The sequence below is a fragment of the Chanodichthys erythropterus genome, chromosome 17 (assembly GCF_024489055.1).
Source record: "Chanodichthys erythropterus isolate Z2021 chromosome 17, ASM2448905v1, whole genome shotgun sequence".
In the NCBI taxonomy this organism is placed as follows: domain Eukaryota; kingdom Metazoa; phylum Chordata; class Actinopteri; order Cypriniformes; family Xenocyprididae; genus Chanodichthys; species Chanodichthys erythropterus.
Window position 1 is genome coordinate 36,544,547 of NC_090237.1, and position 16,241 is coordinate 36,560,787.

The 16,241-nt window shown below is 34.9% G+C and overlaps 1 protein-coding gene across 1 annotated transcript; it reads left to right on the plus strand.

The window, feature by feature from the left end:
- The first annotated feature begins 1,955 nt into the window (after nucleotides 1-1,955).
- On the plus strand, nucleotides 1,956-11,661 carry spcs2 (signal peptidase complex subunit 2). The gene is made up of 5 exons (XM_067365082.1): nucleotides 1,956-2,164; nucleotides 3,082-3,165; nucleotides 7,930-8,089; nucleotides 8,210-8,345; nucleotides 11,065-11,661. Exons 1-5 carry the CDS (start codon nucleotides 2,126-2,128, stop codon nucleotides 11,249-11,251), a joined length of 606 nt encoding a protein of 201 aa, XP_067221183.1. The 5' UTR covers nucleotides 1,956-2,125; the 3' UTR covers nucleotides 11,252-11,661.
- The last annotated feature ends 4,580 nt before the right edge of the window (nucleotides 11,662-16,241 follow it).

The following is a 16,241-nucleotide window of genomic DNA, read 5'->3' on the forward strand; positions in this document are numbered from 1 at the left end:
AGAGCTGCGGAGGTTGGGATCTTAAGATCTCCGATTAAGGGGTTAGGTAGGTAACATCAAAGGAGGTGGTAAGTAGTTCACCAGAAAAGCTGATCGTAGATTACGGTTTATGCTCTAGCACCCCTTATGGCAGTGCTGAGAAAGCAACACTTGTATTACGAATTATTTTGTTAAACATTTCATCATTTGAAAACAAACTTGAGTAGAAAGCTCTTGCGTTCACATGTTTGTGTAGAGTATGTTTTGGGCCTAACTGTACAAATATGTTTTTACTATTAAGTAAAATAGCTATAAAATAGTTTGGGATGTTAAAACTCTAAAAGGCGAAAATGTTGACCGTTAAGATTTCGGTTTTATTTGTCTTTTTATTATTTAAACAAAACTTAACTTTTTTTTTTTTCTTTTACATTTCAAGTGTTTTGACACTCTTCAAACTGTAATCTAAATAAAATATAATAAATCAAATGAAGAGGATATAAAGTAACTGCATTTTGGATAACGCCACAATGAAAAATTATGCATGCTTACTTGATTTGGCAACTAGCAAAACACATGTGGATTTTAGTCTTCTGTTATTATATTTTTTGGAGTTTCCACATATTCCACTTTTAGATTGATCTTCACGTTCTTAAGGGCTACTTTCATTTCACAACTTTGTGTTAGGCTTTGTTTCCTAGAAAGATCTATCTTTTGACTTTTGTTAGCCAAGAAAGCTTTAATCATGTTACTTTTGCTGTAATAGACATTCATTTGAACCACATCTATATGCACATACATTTACTCTTGTCTACTTTTGAACTCATTTTATTACAGACAGATCATTTCAGTCCTGTGTACTTCTTTGTAATGTGCCAACATGTCTGATTTCTGCAGTCAGGCAGTCTTTCCTTTTCTTTTTTTTCTTTTTCAGTTCTATACAATTCTGTAGGTTGCCAGATGTACTATTGGAGAAGATAAAATAGATTTTTATGCATTACTGTACTATTTTGGAAATATGACTTGCCTATATTCATACTGATGCAAGGGATTGTTTCTGACTGGCTTTCGAAGCACTTGGATTGTCTTCCATTGTTGAACGGTATTGCTGGACTTGAAAGAGAATGTGGCATATATGAATTCTGTGGAGATGTAAAGCACACATTATATTTATTTGAACAGTACTTTGTAATAATGTCATCTTTTTAAATATTGCCTTTTTACAGCATTTTCTGGTTTCCGTCAACAAAACACTAGGAGCGTTATAACTGACATGAAAGGAATTAAATAATGTAGCAAGTTTATGCCTTTTTTTGTTTTGTAAAGGTAGATAACGATTTTTGTTTTGTTTTGAACGGGAGGTTATATATATATAAATTCCTGTTGTTAAGCATATATGCATTGACAGACATTTCATGTATCAATTGATACATTTGCCAGACCTTCTTTACATATTTTTGTCGTTTACCTTGAAGGAATTCATTGAAGAAAATCAAGATGGAAAAAAAAAAAGAAAAAAAAACTTTATTCAATTAATAAAAGGAGATAAAAGCTAAATGTGAACTAGAGGTCTTCGCCTTTATTTCATAACATGGCAAATATACCTCTGTGGGACACTGAGAAGCTGGTATATCTGTTTGACAGATGAAAAAAACATTTACAAAATGTAAAAAAAGGGAATGATTAAAGATCATTAGGGCATTAGAAGGAGACTTGATAACAAAAGGAGGCTTATTTACTGAGATATCTGAAATGTTGCTGCTTGTACTCATCGTATGACTGCAAACGTGTGTAGAAATATATCCTAACGTTCCAAAGTGGGCGGAGCATAGAACGGGAGGTTACCTTCGATTGGTCAGATTCGGTGATGACGTCGAGGTATGTGGCTTTCATGTTAGCACGGGAAAATAAGTATGCTTAGCGTTCTTAAAAACACATGTTTAGTGATCTTCGTGCCAGTAAAGATCACAGTTTTTATTTTCAAACATAAGAATGTACATTCGTGTTTGTACTGTTTCAACGCCACTGTGGACCCGCCCCCTGTGACGTTCACACACACCAAGCGCAGAGCCGTTTCGATTGGACGGTGTTGATGTGATTTTAGCCAATCACACTCACCCAGGTCACAACAAATGAACAGGAAGAAAAGATGGCGGCGAGGAACGGAAAGAATGGTCTACTGGAAAAAGTAAGAAATCTTCTTTATTATATGTTGCTTTTTAGGAGATGCGTTTACATTTGTGCAACGTCATTGGGGGCACAACATAGTTTATTTATTCATTATTATTATTATTATTTTCTTTACACATTTCATCTTTCGCACTCGTCGGCCGTGGATGTTGATGGCGCTCGTTTGCGTGTCAGTAGCTGAAACATACACTTGCACACGACTAATGTAGCATTTTTATATGATCAAATTAACGTGCATTGAAAAACCCTTTAAATGTCTTGATAAAGAAGATTACACAGCATTGCACACAATATTGTGTTTTGCTCATCATTTCCATAGTCTTCAGCATGATGAACGAATCGTGTAACGTTATTAAAATATCTCCAGGAAACCATATAATATAAAAGGCAAAATATTTGTCTTAGTCTTAATACTAACATAATATCTATACTATATGAAATCTATATTATATGCACGAGTATGCAAGCCATATAAAATCTGAAATCCATCAAATACCTTTGCTCTTTTTAAAAATACGTATTTAAATGTTTTGATTATTTTCTTTGTCAGTTGTTAGACATATTAACAAGTCTTTTTGCTACAAGTGGACTTAAGTTTCACAAATACACAAAGTTCTTGTACATGACTGAAATTAATGACTTGCTGTACAATAAGATGCCATATGTTAATTCAGTAGCTGCACTCATTCAGTGAAGGATTTGTTGGACTGATTTAGATCAAAAACTTGCTTTTTGAGGAATGCATTAAAGAATCGTGCTGCTCTAGTAGCAACCATATGTTACAGAGCCCGGCCAGTGAACGCAATGCGATAGAAAGATGTAAAAAGCTTATTTTGTAATTTTATTTCATCACATTCAATTCAAACTACAAACTTAAAATAAAATGCTAAAATCAGATTGCATGTGTTGTTTCAGTGGAGGATTGATGAAAAGCCAGTGAAGATCGACAAATGGGATGGTGCGGCTGTGAAGAACTCCCTAGATGATGCAGCTAAGAAGGTGCATTTTTATATATGTAACTGTGCACAAACATGACGGTTCGGTATTGAAGTCACGGTTCAGTACAGCAGGGGGAGGAAACTAAACATAAAATTGCTTCTTTTTTCTTCTTCTTTATTAAACAGTGGTTTATTGAACAAATTATTTCTTTCTCTATTCAAGTATAATTAACATTTTCTTAAAGGTGCCATAGAATGGAAAATTGAATTTACCATGGCATAGTTGAATAACAAGAGTTCAGTACATGGAAATGACATACATTGAGTCTCAAACTCCATTGTTTCCTCCTTCTTATATAAATTTCATTTGTTTAAAAGACCACGAAGAACAGGCGAATCTCAACATAACACCGACTGTTACGTAACAGTCAGGATCATTAATATGTACACCCCCAATATTTATATATGCCAGCGCATGTTCAAGGCATTAGACAAGCCAGTATTAACGTCTGGATCTGCACAGCCGAGTCAACAGACGTTATGCAAGCAAGGACAACAGCAAAAAATGGCAGATGGAGCGATAATAACTGACATGATCCATGATATCATGATATTTTTAGTGATATTTGTAAATTGTCTTTCTAAATGTTTTGTTAGCATGTTGCTATTATACTGTTAAATGTGGTTAAAGTTACCAACGTCGCTATTTTCATTTTTAAACACTTGCAGACTGTATAATTCATAAACACAACTTCATTCTTTATAAATCTCTCCAACAGTGTGTAATGTTAGCTTTAGCCACGTAGCACTATCAAACTCATTCAGAATCAAATGTAAACATCCAAATAAATACCATACTCACATGATCGCATGCATGCATGCATGACGAACACTTTGTAAAGAACAATTTTGAGGGTTATATTAGCTGTGTGAACTTTGTTTATGCAATGATAGAGTCGAGAGCTCTGGGGGGGCGGAGAGCGCGAGCAATTAAAGGGGAAGCACGCTGAATCGGCGCATATTTAATGATGCCCCAAAATAGGCAGTTAAAAAAATTAATTAAAAAAAAAATCTATGGGGTATTTTGAGCTGAAACTTCACAGTAACATTCAGGGGACACCTTAGACTTGTTTTTTCACAAAATGTAATATTCTAGGGCACCTTTTAAGGATAAGAAAAATATTTCAGCTAGTGCTGTAAACTATATACAGGAAGCCCTTACTTACACATTACTATAATATTAAAGCTTACAATTAACATCAGAGCTCAAACTATTCAATTCAGTTGCTATTTATTTTTAGATATAATAATCAACTCTCAGAAAAAAAAGTAAATTGCACATAGAGCAGGTTTTGCATTAACTTCTAATTCTAATTATACAATTATTACATAATTTTTTTTTGAAATATAATCATTTACACAGTTACTGTCATAACTTGTTTTCATGACAAATTTATTTAAACATTAAATAAGACATTACTAACAGGTAAAGTAAATATAATGAATATATAAGTTAATATAGTGCATATATTTAGTGAAATTCTCCCTCTAGAGTTCATTTTTCTAGTGAACTAACATGCTTTGGACACTAAATGACTTGCCTGAGGTAAATGTGATGCTGCGTTATTGATGTCTTTTAGAGGTTGAAACACTGGTTGAGAGATTACACATAAACATATCTATGCATAGGTCGTCTGTTCTTCTCTGCACTTTTTCCTGTTGTGGTGGTTAGCAAACAGCATTGTGACTGACTGTAGTCATTGTCTGACTGTATGCACCGAACCGTGACGTCCGAACCATGACGATTCGGTACCGAATACATGTACCGTTACACCCCTTATATACATCTGGTCCCTGGCAGGTCTTAAAATTTGGAAAATAAAATCTCAGATGAACAACAACAGCTGACATATCACACGGTGTCATTACTTGTTTAAAATAAGGCCAAAATGGAAAAGCCATGGGTGACAAACTTAGGACACCCGTACTTTTAACATAGGAATTAAGAGGGTAAGTATCAGATTGCATGATCACCGGCAAGTGTGATCACCTCCATAAAAGGTGAAGTTCTGGCAGTTTGAGCTTCTGGAGCCTTCAGGTGTGTGTTAACACAATACCATGGAGGAAAGGCATCAGCAATGGTCTTAGAGAAGCAATTTTTGATGCCATCAATCTGATAAAGGTTAAACAGCCATTTCTAAACAATTTGGAGTCCATCATTCTACAGTGAGAAAGATTATTCACAAGTGGAAGACATTCAAAACAGACACCAATCTTCCCAGGGGTGGACGTCCCAGCAAATTCACCCCAAGATCAGACCGTGTAATGCTCAGAGAAATTGCAGACAACCCAAGAACTACACCTCGGACTCTACAGGCCCCAGGTAACATGTTAAATGATCAAGTTCATGGACCGTGGTAAAACATGGTAGCACGGCTTAGCTTTGCAAAGTTGCATCTGAAAAAAACACAAGACCTCTGGAACAATATCCTTTGACAGATGAGACCAACCTGGAGATGTTTGGCCATAATGCATAGTTTAGTGAAAACCAAAAAAACATATTCGCACAAACAACCTCATACCAAAAGTCAAGCATGTGGGTATAGGGCTGATGATTTTAGGCTTTTGTACCTACAGGCTCTGGGCATCTCACGGTCACTGTCGACCATGAACTCCTCTATATACCAAATTATTTCTAGAGTCAAACTTGGGGCCATCCGTCTAACAGCTAAAGCTTGGCCGAAATTGGGTCATGCAACAGGACAATGATCTGGGGCCGTGTGTATAAAGCCGCTCAGAGTAAAATTTTAGTCTTAAGTGTGTCAGAATTCTAAGAATGATGTAATTTTACTCTTATTCTTAGACATAAGAATAAGTGATTCATAAAGGTTCCTAAGTGTCAAGACTAGGTCTCAGCTCCTAAATTATTTAAAGGATTAGTTCACTTTTAAATAAACTTTTCCTGATAATTTACTCACCCCCATGTCATCCAAGTTGACCATGTCTTTCTTTCTTCAGTCAAAAAGAAATTAACGTTTTTGATGAAAGCATTCCAGGATTTTTCTCCATATAGTGGACTTCAATGGGCACCAAACAGTTGAAGGTCACAATTACAGTTTCACTGCAGCTTCAAATTGTTCTACACGATCCCAGACAAGAAATAAGAGTCTTATCTAGAGAAACAATCACTCATTTTCTAAAAAAAAAAAGAATACATTTTAACCATAAATGCTAATATTCTTGCATCTTTTAACACATTTTTAAAAATATTTGAATTACGGTTGAAGATATTGGTTTTCATATGGCTGGACATCACATTTGGCCACTACTCTGTGGCAGTTCATTGACTTCCCAACTGACCATCAAACCATGATGCGGCAAAAGCAAGCCACTTTTATGTTGACTGTGGGCTTCCCTGCAGTTGCTGGAGCTGTTGATGAACTCATGACACATCATTGCTCTAACTGTAAATGAGGAGACATATATCAATAGAAAAAGATTCCACACCATCAACACTAATTTGTGATAATTTTGCACGATGCAAAGCTTTTAAATAAATTTAAATATTAAAAGGTTTTTTTTTTTTTTTTTGGTTTTTTTTATCATTATTATTATTATTATTGTTTTTTTTTTTTTTTGTTTTTTTTGTTTTTTTATATAATAACATGGAATTATTGGTGCTGTGCTGCTGTGACATCACCCTTCCAGGCTCAATATTGGCTGATTGAGAGGTTAAGGGCGGCCATTTTGAGTTGACATCATTGTAGTCCTTAGTTCACAACACTTAAGTCAACACTTAAGAATCAGTCTTATACTTTACTAAACATTGCTTTTAGCTTCTTTATAAAAGTCTCCTACTCTTAGAAAAGTTCTACTCTTTACTAAGAATTTTTTTACACTTACGTCAAAACTTAAGACTATTCTTAAGAGCATTTCTGAGAAGTTTTAAACATATGGGCCCTGAAGATCACCATCAAATCAACAGCAGAATGACTGAAAAATAAAATAATTAAGGTGTTTCAATGGCCCAGTGAAGTCCAGACCTCATCCTGACTAAAAGCTGTGGTGAGAGCTGTGCATAGACACATGCCCACAAACCTCAATAAACTGAAGCAACATTGTAAAGAAGAATGGGACAAAATTCCTCCAGAACGATGTGAGAGACAGAAAATGTTAACTTCAAGTTATTTCTGCTAAAAGTGGATATACAGGCAACTGAATCATAGGGTGTCCTAACTTTGTCACAAATGGCTTTTTCATATTGGCTTTATTTTTGTTGAATAAATAATGACATGGTGTTACATGTCATGTGTTTTTGTTCACCTGAGGTTTTATTTTCAAAATTTTAAGACCTGCCAAGGACCAGATGATTTAAAAAAAAAAAAAAAAAAAAAATTATGTTCTGATACGGAAAACCATGGAATTCAGTAGGGTGTCCAAACTGTCACATGATTGTATACTGTATGCTTTATTTGAATAGTCAACACAGTAATATTGTAATCATTTTAATATGCTGATTTGCTGCTCAAGAAACATTTCTTATTATCAATGATTATTATCTAAAAGAATTTAATACTTTTATTCAGCAAATACGCATTAAATTGATTAAAAGTGACAGGAAATACTTTTTTAATGTTACAAAAGATAAATTGTTCTTTTGAACTTTCTATCAAAGAATCCTATTATTAATAACTGTTATTAAGAGTATCCATAAATGAGCAGAAAATTTCTTGAGTGATTTATTTTTATAAATTGTTTTTTATCATGGTTACGTCCATTATTTTTTTTTTTTTTTCAATCATCCAGCTTTCTTTTTCACCCATAGGTTCTGATTGAAAAATACGGCTACGTTGAGAACTTCAACTTAGTCGATGGACGTCTGTTCATTTGCACGGTCTCCTGCCTTTTCGCCATTGTAGCTTTAATTTGGGATTACCTCCACCCGTTCCCAGAGTCCAAGCCTGTACTGGCGTGCTGTGTTGTTTCATATCCTTCATTGAGCAAACTCAAAATGCAGGAGACTTAACAGTTTATGCTGGAGGTTTAACAATGTAAATGAATGTAAATTGGGCACTTCTTCAGTTCTTGTCCTTAACAGAACAACACATACTTCATAATGATGGGGATTTTGACCCTCTACACTTCTTACAAAGAGAGGAACATCTTCCTTGTGGCCTTGCAGAAGGACCCAGCTGGAATGGACCCAGATCACAATTGGCAACTGTCCTCTAGCCTAAAAAGGTGATGACTTTTTTTTTCTTCTTCTTCTTAAAGTTGTTAGTGGTGATTGAACAAACCCGTAACCATAAAGCTTACGGTTAAAAATAAGTTCTAAATATACGTGACCAGCGATATACTGACGTTGCCCACGCATTTAGATGAATATGTGCTGCACTTTTTCCCCTCGGAAACAAAAATAAACAAAAATGGCTGTTAAGAAAACGTGATCATAGCAATGTGGATATGTTTGCACAAGCTCTCTAATTCAGAAGTCAAGTCATGTCAGGTTTATTTATATAGCCCTTTATACCATAGATTATACCAAAGAGCTTTACAGTATTAAACATGAAAAACGGTGTTAGTGTGTCTTTCAATTAGAATTACAAGCTCATTTTCTTCTATAAAGCAGCTGTTCAGCTGTATTCATGTTTTTTCTCACAGATGTCTCCCCTTGATGCACTAAACAAAAGAAATCAACAGACGATTTCCATATCTCTCAGAGCCGCAACCACCTATTATGTAATCGCCACTGACCAATGATAGTTTTGAAGGTGTTTAACAGCCGGAATGAACTTTATCCGTTTCAAACTCTTGAAACAAATTTAGTTTTGGCCTGATTTTGTTTGAAATGATGTCACACCAGTTTCGCTTGAAGTATGTTGGGGCCTTAAATGTTAAACATCAGTGCAGTACAGAACACCTTAGCAACTAGGACTCGGTTGAAAGATAAATTTTCTTGATTATCTAAATTGTTCCTCTTCATTTTGATAAGTCAATATCAGGGCTCAAAATATTTTACTTGGTAGCACTGGTGTTTCCAACTTTAAAAGATTTTTTATTTAAGACATCACGTTTTGTCGAGAAATGAAAACCATAGTAATGCACTGATAGAGCTTTTTCATGGCTGATTCAGTGTTTTGTTTTTTAGTTTTTCCTTTAAGCAAATTTATTTGTTTATTTGTTCTATATAGTGCTGTCATGGTACCGTAAATTTATGGACTCATGTACCTCTCATTCGGCATGAATCCAAATGTTTCCATGGCTGCGGTGTCACATTTAATTTCTAACTTATTATTTCTTTTGTAAACAAAGCTTTGTGCTTCACTCCTGCCATATTCAGGTAAACCCAAAAATTTGAGGTAATCAATTACATCAGATTTGAGTTGTGATGTTCCCAATTTTAAGTAAGCAGAACTATCCAGATTTGAGTTTGTAGTACTCATGCATGTTAATTGCTCCTAACTTGAACTACTGAGTTAGCTAACTCATACATTTTGATAGCAATTAACATAAAAATATTTAGTTCATGAACTTTTTTTATTTTGAGTTCTTGCAAATCAAATGATTTATTTACTTCACTGTAAATCCTAAGAAAATTTAGAAAATGCCAACTTCCTATTTTGCTAACATGTTAACAGTAGCACGGTATAGCACTTACTGGATGAGCACTTACTGAATACAGCAACTTAAAACACTCTTCTAAATTAGCATAACAAAACATTAATCACTACTAAATCTCCCTTACTATTAATCTTGCACAAAAAAAACAAAAACATTATGTAACACTTAATTTTAGCATTTACTCACCCTTTTGAGTGCCATAGGCAAAGCATGCTGGAAAATAGAAATCCCAGTCCAGTTTCAGTTCAACTTAAGTCTAAATTAAAAGCAATTTCATACAACTCAAAACAATAAAACCGTATCAGTTCTGTGAACTCAAAAGAAAAAAAGTTCTAAATACTCAGCAGTTAATTTGACTGAACTAATTTGTTCAATTTAAGTTTGCCCTGCTCAAACCAATTAAGTATTTTGAGCATAGTGGGTACCAAATATACCCGGTACTCCATGTACTACAGAAATGCCGGCATCGTCACGTTTTCAAAATTTCAGTACCGGTACTTTTGACAACACTAGCTCCATAACGGGTCCAAACTGGCCTTTAAAAACATGTGTAGCCATTTGAAATTGGAGGCATCTACTGCATTTTCATCACAATCCAAACACGCATATAGCATGAGCAGTTTTGTATTTAAATTAGATTGTATAATTTCAAGATTGGAGCAAATACAGAATAATGTTTTGACTTTAACTTTGTGAAATTATGCTACATAAGACACCTGCACAAAACAAAGACAGACGGACTGAATGAATGAAAATGCAAATTCACTCTCTGACAGTAGGTGGCGCTTATGAGAAAGAAGCGATACAGCGTTCCATTGGGTACTGCTATAAACAAATCATCTGCACATGTAAACACTACTTTATACGGAGGTAAGAGGTAAAGAAAATAAATTGCCATCAAAACTATTCTAAAGACAGTCAGAGATGCATTCATATAAAGCCCCACCCAGATTTAATATTTATGTTTGTCTTCCTACATTTCAAGCATCGCAAACAGTGATCTTGATGCCTGGTACTTTTGGCTTTGCGTCAGTCTTCATTGTGTCCTGTCTGGCCTGTGTTAACAGACTTCATAATATTTTCACACAAATGAAGTTACGGGAAATGATTGCAATGCAGTTTGTGCGCAAGTCCGGAATAGAGATCAGCCAATCGACTGCCTATCGTGTGTGTGTGAAGCACGAGCCGGCAGTTTTCCGATTTATGACCGGTCGACCGGTACATCTCTAAATAAAAGGTCCCGTTCAATACTATTGCAACTGTCTGCAAAGCAATACCTTTCTACAGAAAAGTTTCATACTGTACTTTACTATAGTACTAAATGTCTTGTGTCCATTAGGTTTGATGACCAGTATACATTAAGAATGTCCTTCACTGACGGGAAAACCAAGCTGTCGAGGGAGACGGAATTTACGAAGTCAGTCGGGGCGTTCTTCGACGAGAACGGAACGCTGGTGATGGACCAATTTGAAAAATATGTCTCCAGACTTCATGACACATTGGCCACAGAGAAGAAGACAAAGTAACGGTTAGTCGAAAATGACGGTGCCGGCCTTCAGCGACCCAGCGCACGCAGTAACGGTGGCTATAGTGGGACAAAACACAGATGTTATTCAGGCTAGTGGGCGTTATCAGAGTTTAGCTCTCAGCTGTAACATTAAATAAGGTCACAGTGTTTTTTTGTTTTTTTTTTAATTGCTAATGTTAAATAAATGGTCCAGTTTTCTTTTTTGTTTGCCATGATTTGTTTTTGTCTTTTAAATGCAAATTCAGTTTCTACCGGTGTCTCAGTTTAGTGCTCTATAATATGCGTAGATAACAAAAACAGTGTTCTTCAATATCAGTGTATTTTAGGTGCATTTAAACACTCACTTTAAAGAAATGGTTCACACACAAAATACAATTTGGCCTTTTTTTTTTTGGTAAAGAGAAAGTTCACATCAAGGTTTTAGATGTTGGAAGAATATTTATACAAAATTAGTCCCTCCTTACTGTAGGAGTGTTTTTGGATCAGAGGTCTTCTACATTAGTGCTCCCACATTTCACGACGCCTTGTGAACAGCTGAGTGTCTGAAACAAGTAGATTTTTGTACATCTTCGCACCATTTTTTTTTTTTGTCCCGAAAGCCTTATTAAATGTCTTTTCAATCTGAATTTTTTTTTTCCTGAATCTTTCGGTTGTTTAGGCTTTAAACGACAGCGAAAAGCAAAAAAGGGACTATGTCCATCTGTCGTGTTGTCCCCCTACCGCTTTGATAGTTTTGTGTTTGGCCATTTAAGCTTGAACCAGGGATAATCGTTTTATGTTCCCTTTTTTTTTTTTTTGAGCATCGGATCAGTCTTGACCTGTTTTTCACACTCAGGAGTGAATGGACCTGAATTTCCTGGTTTTCTGTCAACAGCTATTTTCATATAGATTATCTTAATTTATTTTGAAAAGTTTAGAACCGTACATCTGGATGCAGTTTGTTTCTCCATATTGTGAAATATTAGGCCTGCTGAATTCCACGGGGACTTCTTAGCGCTTTTTGTCTAATGATATTCAGCTTTAGCTACCCATATTGTATGTGCCTGTTATTCTCAAACAAAATAAAGTAAGGCATTTTTAATGTTTGTGTACTGCTGTCATTCTTTACTTCAGGAACATTTGCCAAATTAGTTGGATGCTTTTGTGATTGACCACATTTTCTCATTTTCCAATTAGGATATATTCTGATAAAGCTTTTCTGCTTGTCATTTATGACAAGGATATTCCAATATTATTTCATGTTTTCTTCTTCCAATTATAAATGAAATGTAAACAGTTGCAACATTCAGTTTAATACAAATTGGAATGGGTATTTTTATTTATTTTAAATATCCACAGTCATAAAATATTAGAGGTTTCTGCAGGTCTTAAAAAGTCTTAATTTGACCTTCTATAATTGAGGGCCTTAAAAATGTTTTGAATTCGAGCAGAAAGTCTTAAATTCAGTAGCATGGCATTAAATTATGACCCCTTGATTTATCCAAAATGGGAACATTAAAAGTTATTTCCATATAGTGTTTGGGAGCAGAGATATTATTTATACACTCTAAAAAATGCTGGGTTAAAAACAACCCAAGTTGGGTTGAAAATGGACAAACCCAGCAATTGGGTTGTTTTAACCCAGCAGTAGGGTTAAATGTTTGCCCAACCTGCTGGGTACTTTTATTTAACTCAATTAAAATTAACCCAAAGTATGTTGGAAATTAACATGTATTATTGTTCAATGAATAATTATTAAACAATAAACATTTATTAAATTTATATTAATAACCAATAAACTATTACATTTATATTAATAAAATATTAAAGCTTATTAATAAACATTCACCTTTTGTCTATTATTGTTGTCTCTAATTGCATCTGGTTTTTAATTTCCCAACTATTTTGGGTTCATTTTAAGCTAGCCATATAGCAATTTTTAAATAATAGTTGGTTTAAATAAAACTACCCAGCAGGTTGGGCAAACATTTAACCCAACCGCTGGGTTTGTCTATTTTCAAACCAACTTGGGTTGTTTTTAACCCAGCGTTTTTTAGAGTGTATTTTTTATTTATTTTTTGTGAAATTAAAAAAATAATAGAGCTCTGCTGTAAGTGGTAAACTTTGAAGTGTTGCTATTAATTTTCCTAGACATTTTCCTATAACATATAAAGAACATATTGATGTGTTATGTTTCCTCCAGTTTATTCCTTAGTTATAAAATTTTCTTTAATTGGTCTTAAAAAGGTCTTAAATTTACCTTCATAAATCCTGCATTATATAAGTTTTCCAATAAAAATGTTTGTTCCAAAAGTTTTCTTCAGTTGCTTGAATTTTCACAATCATGTGTGTCTTGTTTCATGGAAAACGACTTTCAGATTTGCAGAATTTGTTACATAATGTTGTTTACATAACCCAAAATTCCAGTTAATACTGGCATGTGCCAGATAAGTTTTCTGTAGAAACCATAATATTGACTTCATTGTTTACATGCATATATAATTTACCATATTCCAATAAAATCTAAATGCAGACATTCACTTCAAAATATGGCCATTTTGTGTCAAAGCAACCAAATTTCAGAAACTTTCTGAAGGTCTACACCGGTCACGAATTAGAAAGTCTAAAACGAGAAATTCAGAGGATTTTGATATGAGAAGAGGAGCTTGAGTTTGTTGTTTGAACCGTGAGAGGCATCTAAACTTACGATATTCCTACATCCCGCATCATTTGTCGTGTCAGAGGATTACTCATTTGGCACAAGTCGACTTGTCTAGTATGTGTACGGTCGTCTGGCGGAAGCCGGTTATTTTAGATTATAATGTTTTAAATACGGATATTTTTCTGACAAAAACCCATCACTTCGCTTCAGAAGGCCTTTATTAACCCCCTGGAGCTGTATGGATTATATTGATGATGGATGGATGCATTTATTTTGGGCTTCAAAACAGCCAAACCCCCTTCCCCCCTCCCATTCACTACAATTATAAATCTTTGGATAGCAAGGATTTTTTATATATCCGATTTTGTTTTTACTGAAAGAAGAAAGTCATATACGCCTAGGATGGCTTGAGGGTGAGTAAATCATGGGATAATTTTCATTTTTGTGTGAACTATCCCTTTAAGTCATATGTAATAGTCATATGTAATACTGCAGGTCATTGCTTTTACCACATGCATCTACTCTGGATTAGATTCCACAAATGACATTTGGCCACTTTTATCCTTTCGTAGTGAGTCTGTGGCCTAGACACTATTGTGATGGCAGAGCCTGTGTAAACAGATCTGTGGGGGTTTGTCCCATTGTGCTTCTAATACGCTGCGCTGACCAACTAGCATATAGATGGAATGACACACGTTTGGCCCCATCCAATAAAGTGCACGTGCCTCTACCAACTCATGAAAACACTGCAAACAATACATTGTAGTACTTACACTCCTGCTTTTGAACTAAATGGAAATTTAAATCTGAACAGAACCAATTTAAATGTCTGACACATTTACATAAAACATTTTTTTTAAAGAAAAGGCAAACAGATTAGTTTCGAGAAGCGTTCTGCTAGTCGTGTAAATTTTACAAACACTCTTAAAAATAAAGTTTCCAGAGAGGGATTTTTGCAGTGAAGCCATAGAAGAACCATTTTTGTGACAATAAGGACTTTTCAATAAACAATTCTTAAAAGAACCATTGTTTTCTTAATGTGTGGAGAACATTTTGATAATCTAAAGAAGCCTTTTCCACTAAAGAACCTTTTGTGTAATGGAAAGGTTCCATGGATTCTTCATGGAACCTTAGATGCTAGTAAAGAACCATTCTTTTTAACAGTATAGCATGACATAACATGAAGTGTAAAAACAGTCAACAAATCTTTGATCACTGACATTCTGAAGAACCACTGTAGACTTTTCTTTAAAGATTCGTTTTATTTAGTTGAAACACCATAAAGTACAACACAAAGTATTCAGCAATCCAGCTGCTTCATGACCAAACTGTTGAAAGACATCAAACTTGCATTTGCCCTCTTTGTATTGGATGGGATTGTTTTCATGTTATGAGATATGTGGGTCAGTGAACTCTTGTTGCTCAATGCAGGTCATACTGTGGAGACCAAAGCTCCACTAATCCAGTTAGAGCAAATAACAAACAAATATACTGCATGTATAAAGGGACCAGTAAACAAAGGGGCCATCTTAATATAGATTTTGAGTCCATATTGGCTGGTCCTTTTCACAAACAAAATGTGGATATATCTCTTTAGGTGTAACTTTGGCTGCATTCTTGCTCAGTCTTATTTAAGGTGATGGTTTAATTGAAAATGTGAGAGAATAATGCAATCTGTTGGTTACATTTTGCAGCATAAATCGTCCTTGAGGTGCGGTCACATTTACCAGTGCTCGGCGAAATTTTGCGGGTGAAGTCCAATAAGAACTGCACAGATTCCAATTAAAGGATCTGCGCAATCTGGAGTTTCACGTGAGGGTGAAAACATTCCCCACACAGATTTTGCTGTGTTCATGATGGTCACAAAGATTTGACCAACAGAAAGATTTGAAAGTGACTCCTGTGCGAGCTGTGCTTCATAAATCTCTACGCTATTGACAATGGACTTTTTTTTGCACACAAAATTTCCAACATGACCGCACCTTTATGCTATTTTTCGTAAATCAACACAGCATTTCTTATATTCTGTGAAAGCAGAGGTTCTGCATGCAGTCTTCGTAAGCAGGAGCTTATCTTCTTCATAAAGGTTAAAATCGCAAAGCACAGCACCTAGAAAGTAATAGTTGAGAATAAAAATATTTGGTTAGGATATCTATTTGTGTAATTTCTTAGGTAGAAATATTTCAGGTTACTAGTTAAGATCAACTAAATGCATCACCAAATTAAAAAAATGCATTGACAGATATGCACTTTATTAACCTGGGCAGCGTTTCCCAAAAGCATCGTAAGCTTAAGTTGATCAACTTAGGCTTACGATGCTTTTTGGGAAATGCTACCCTGATCTCAC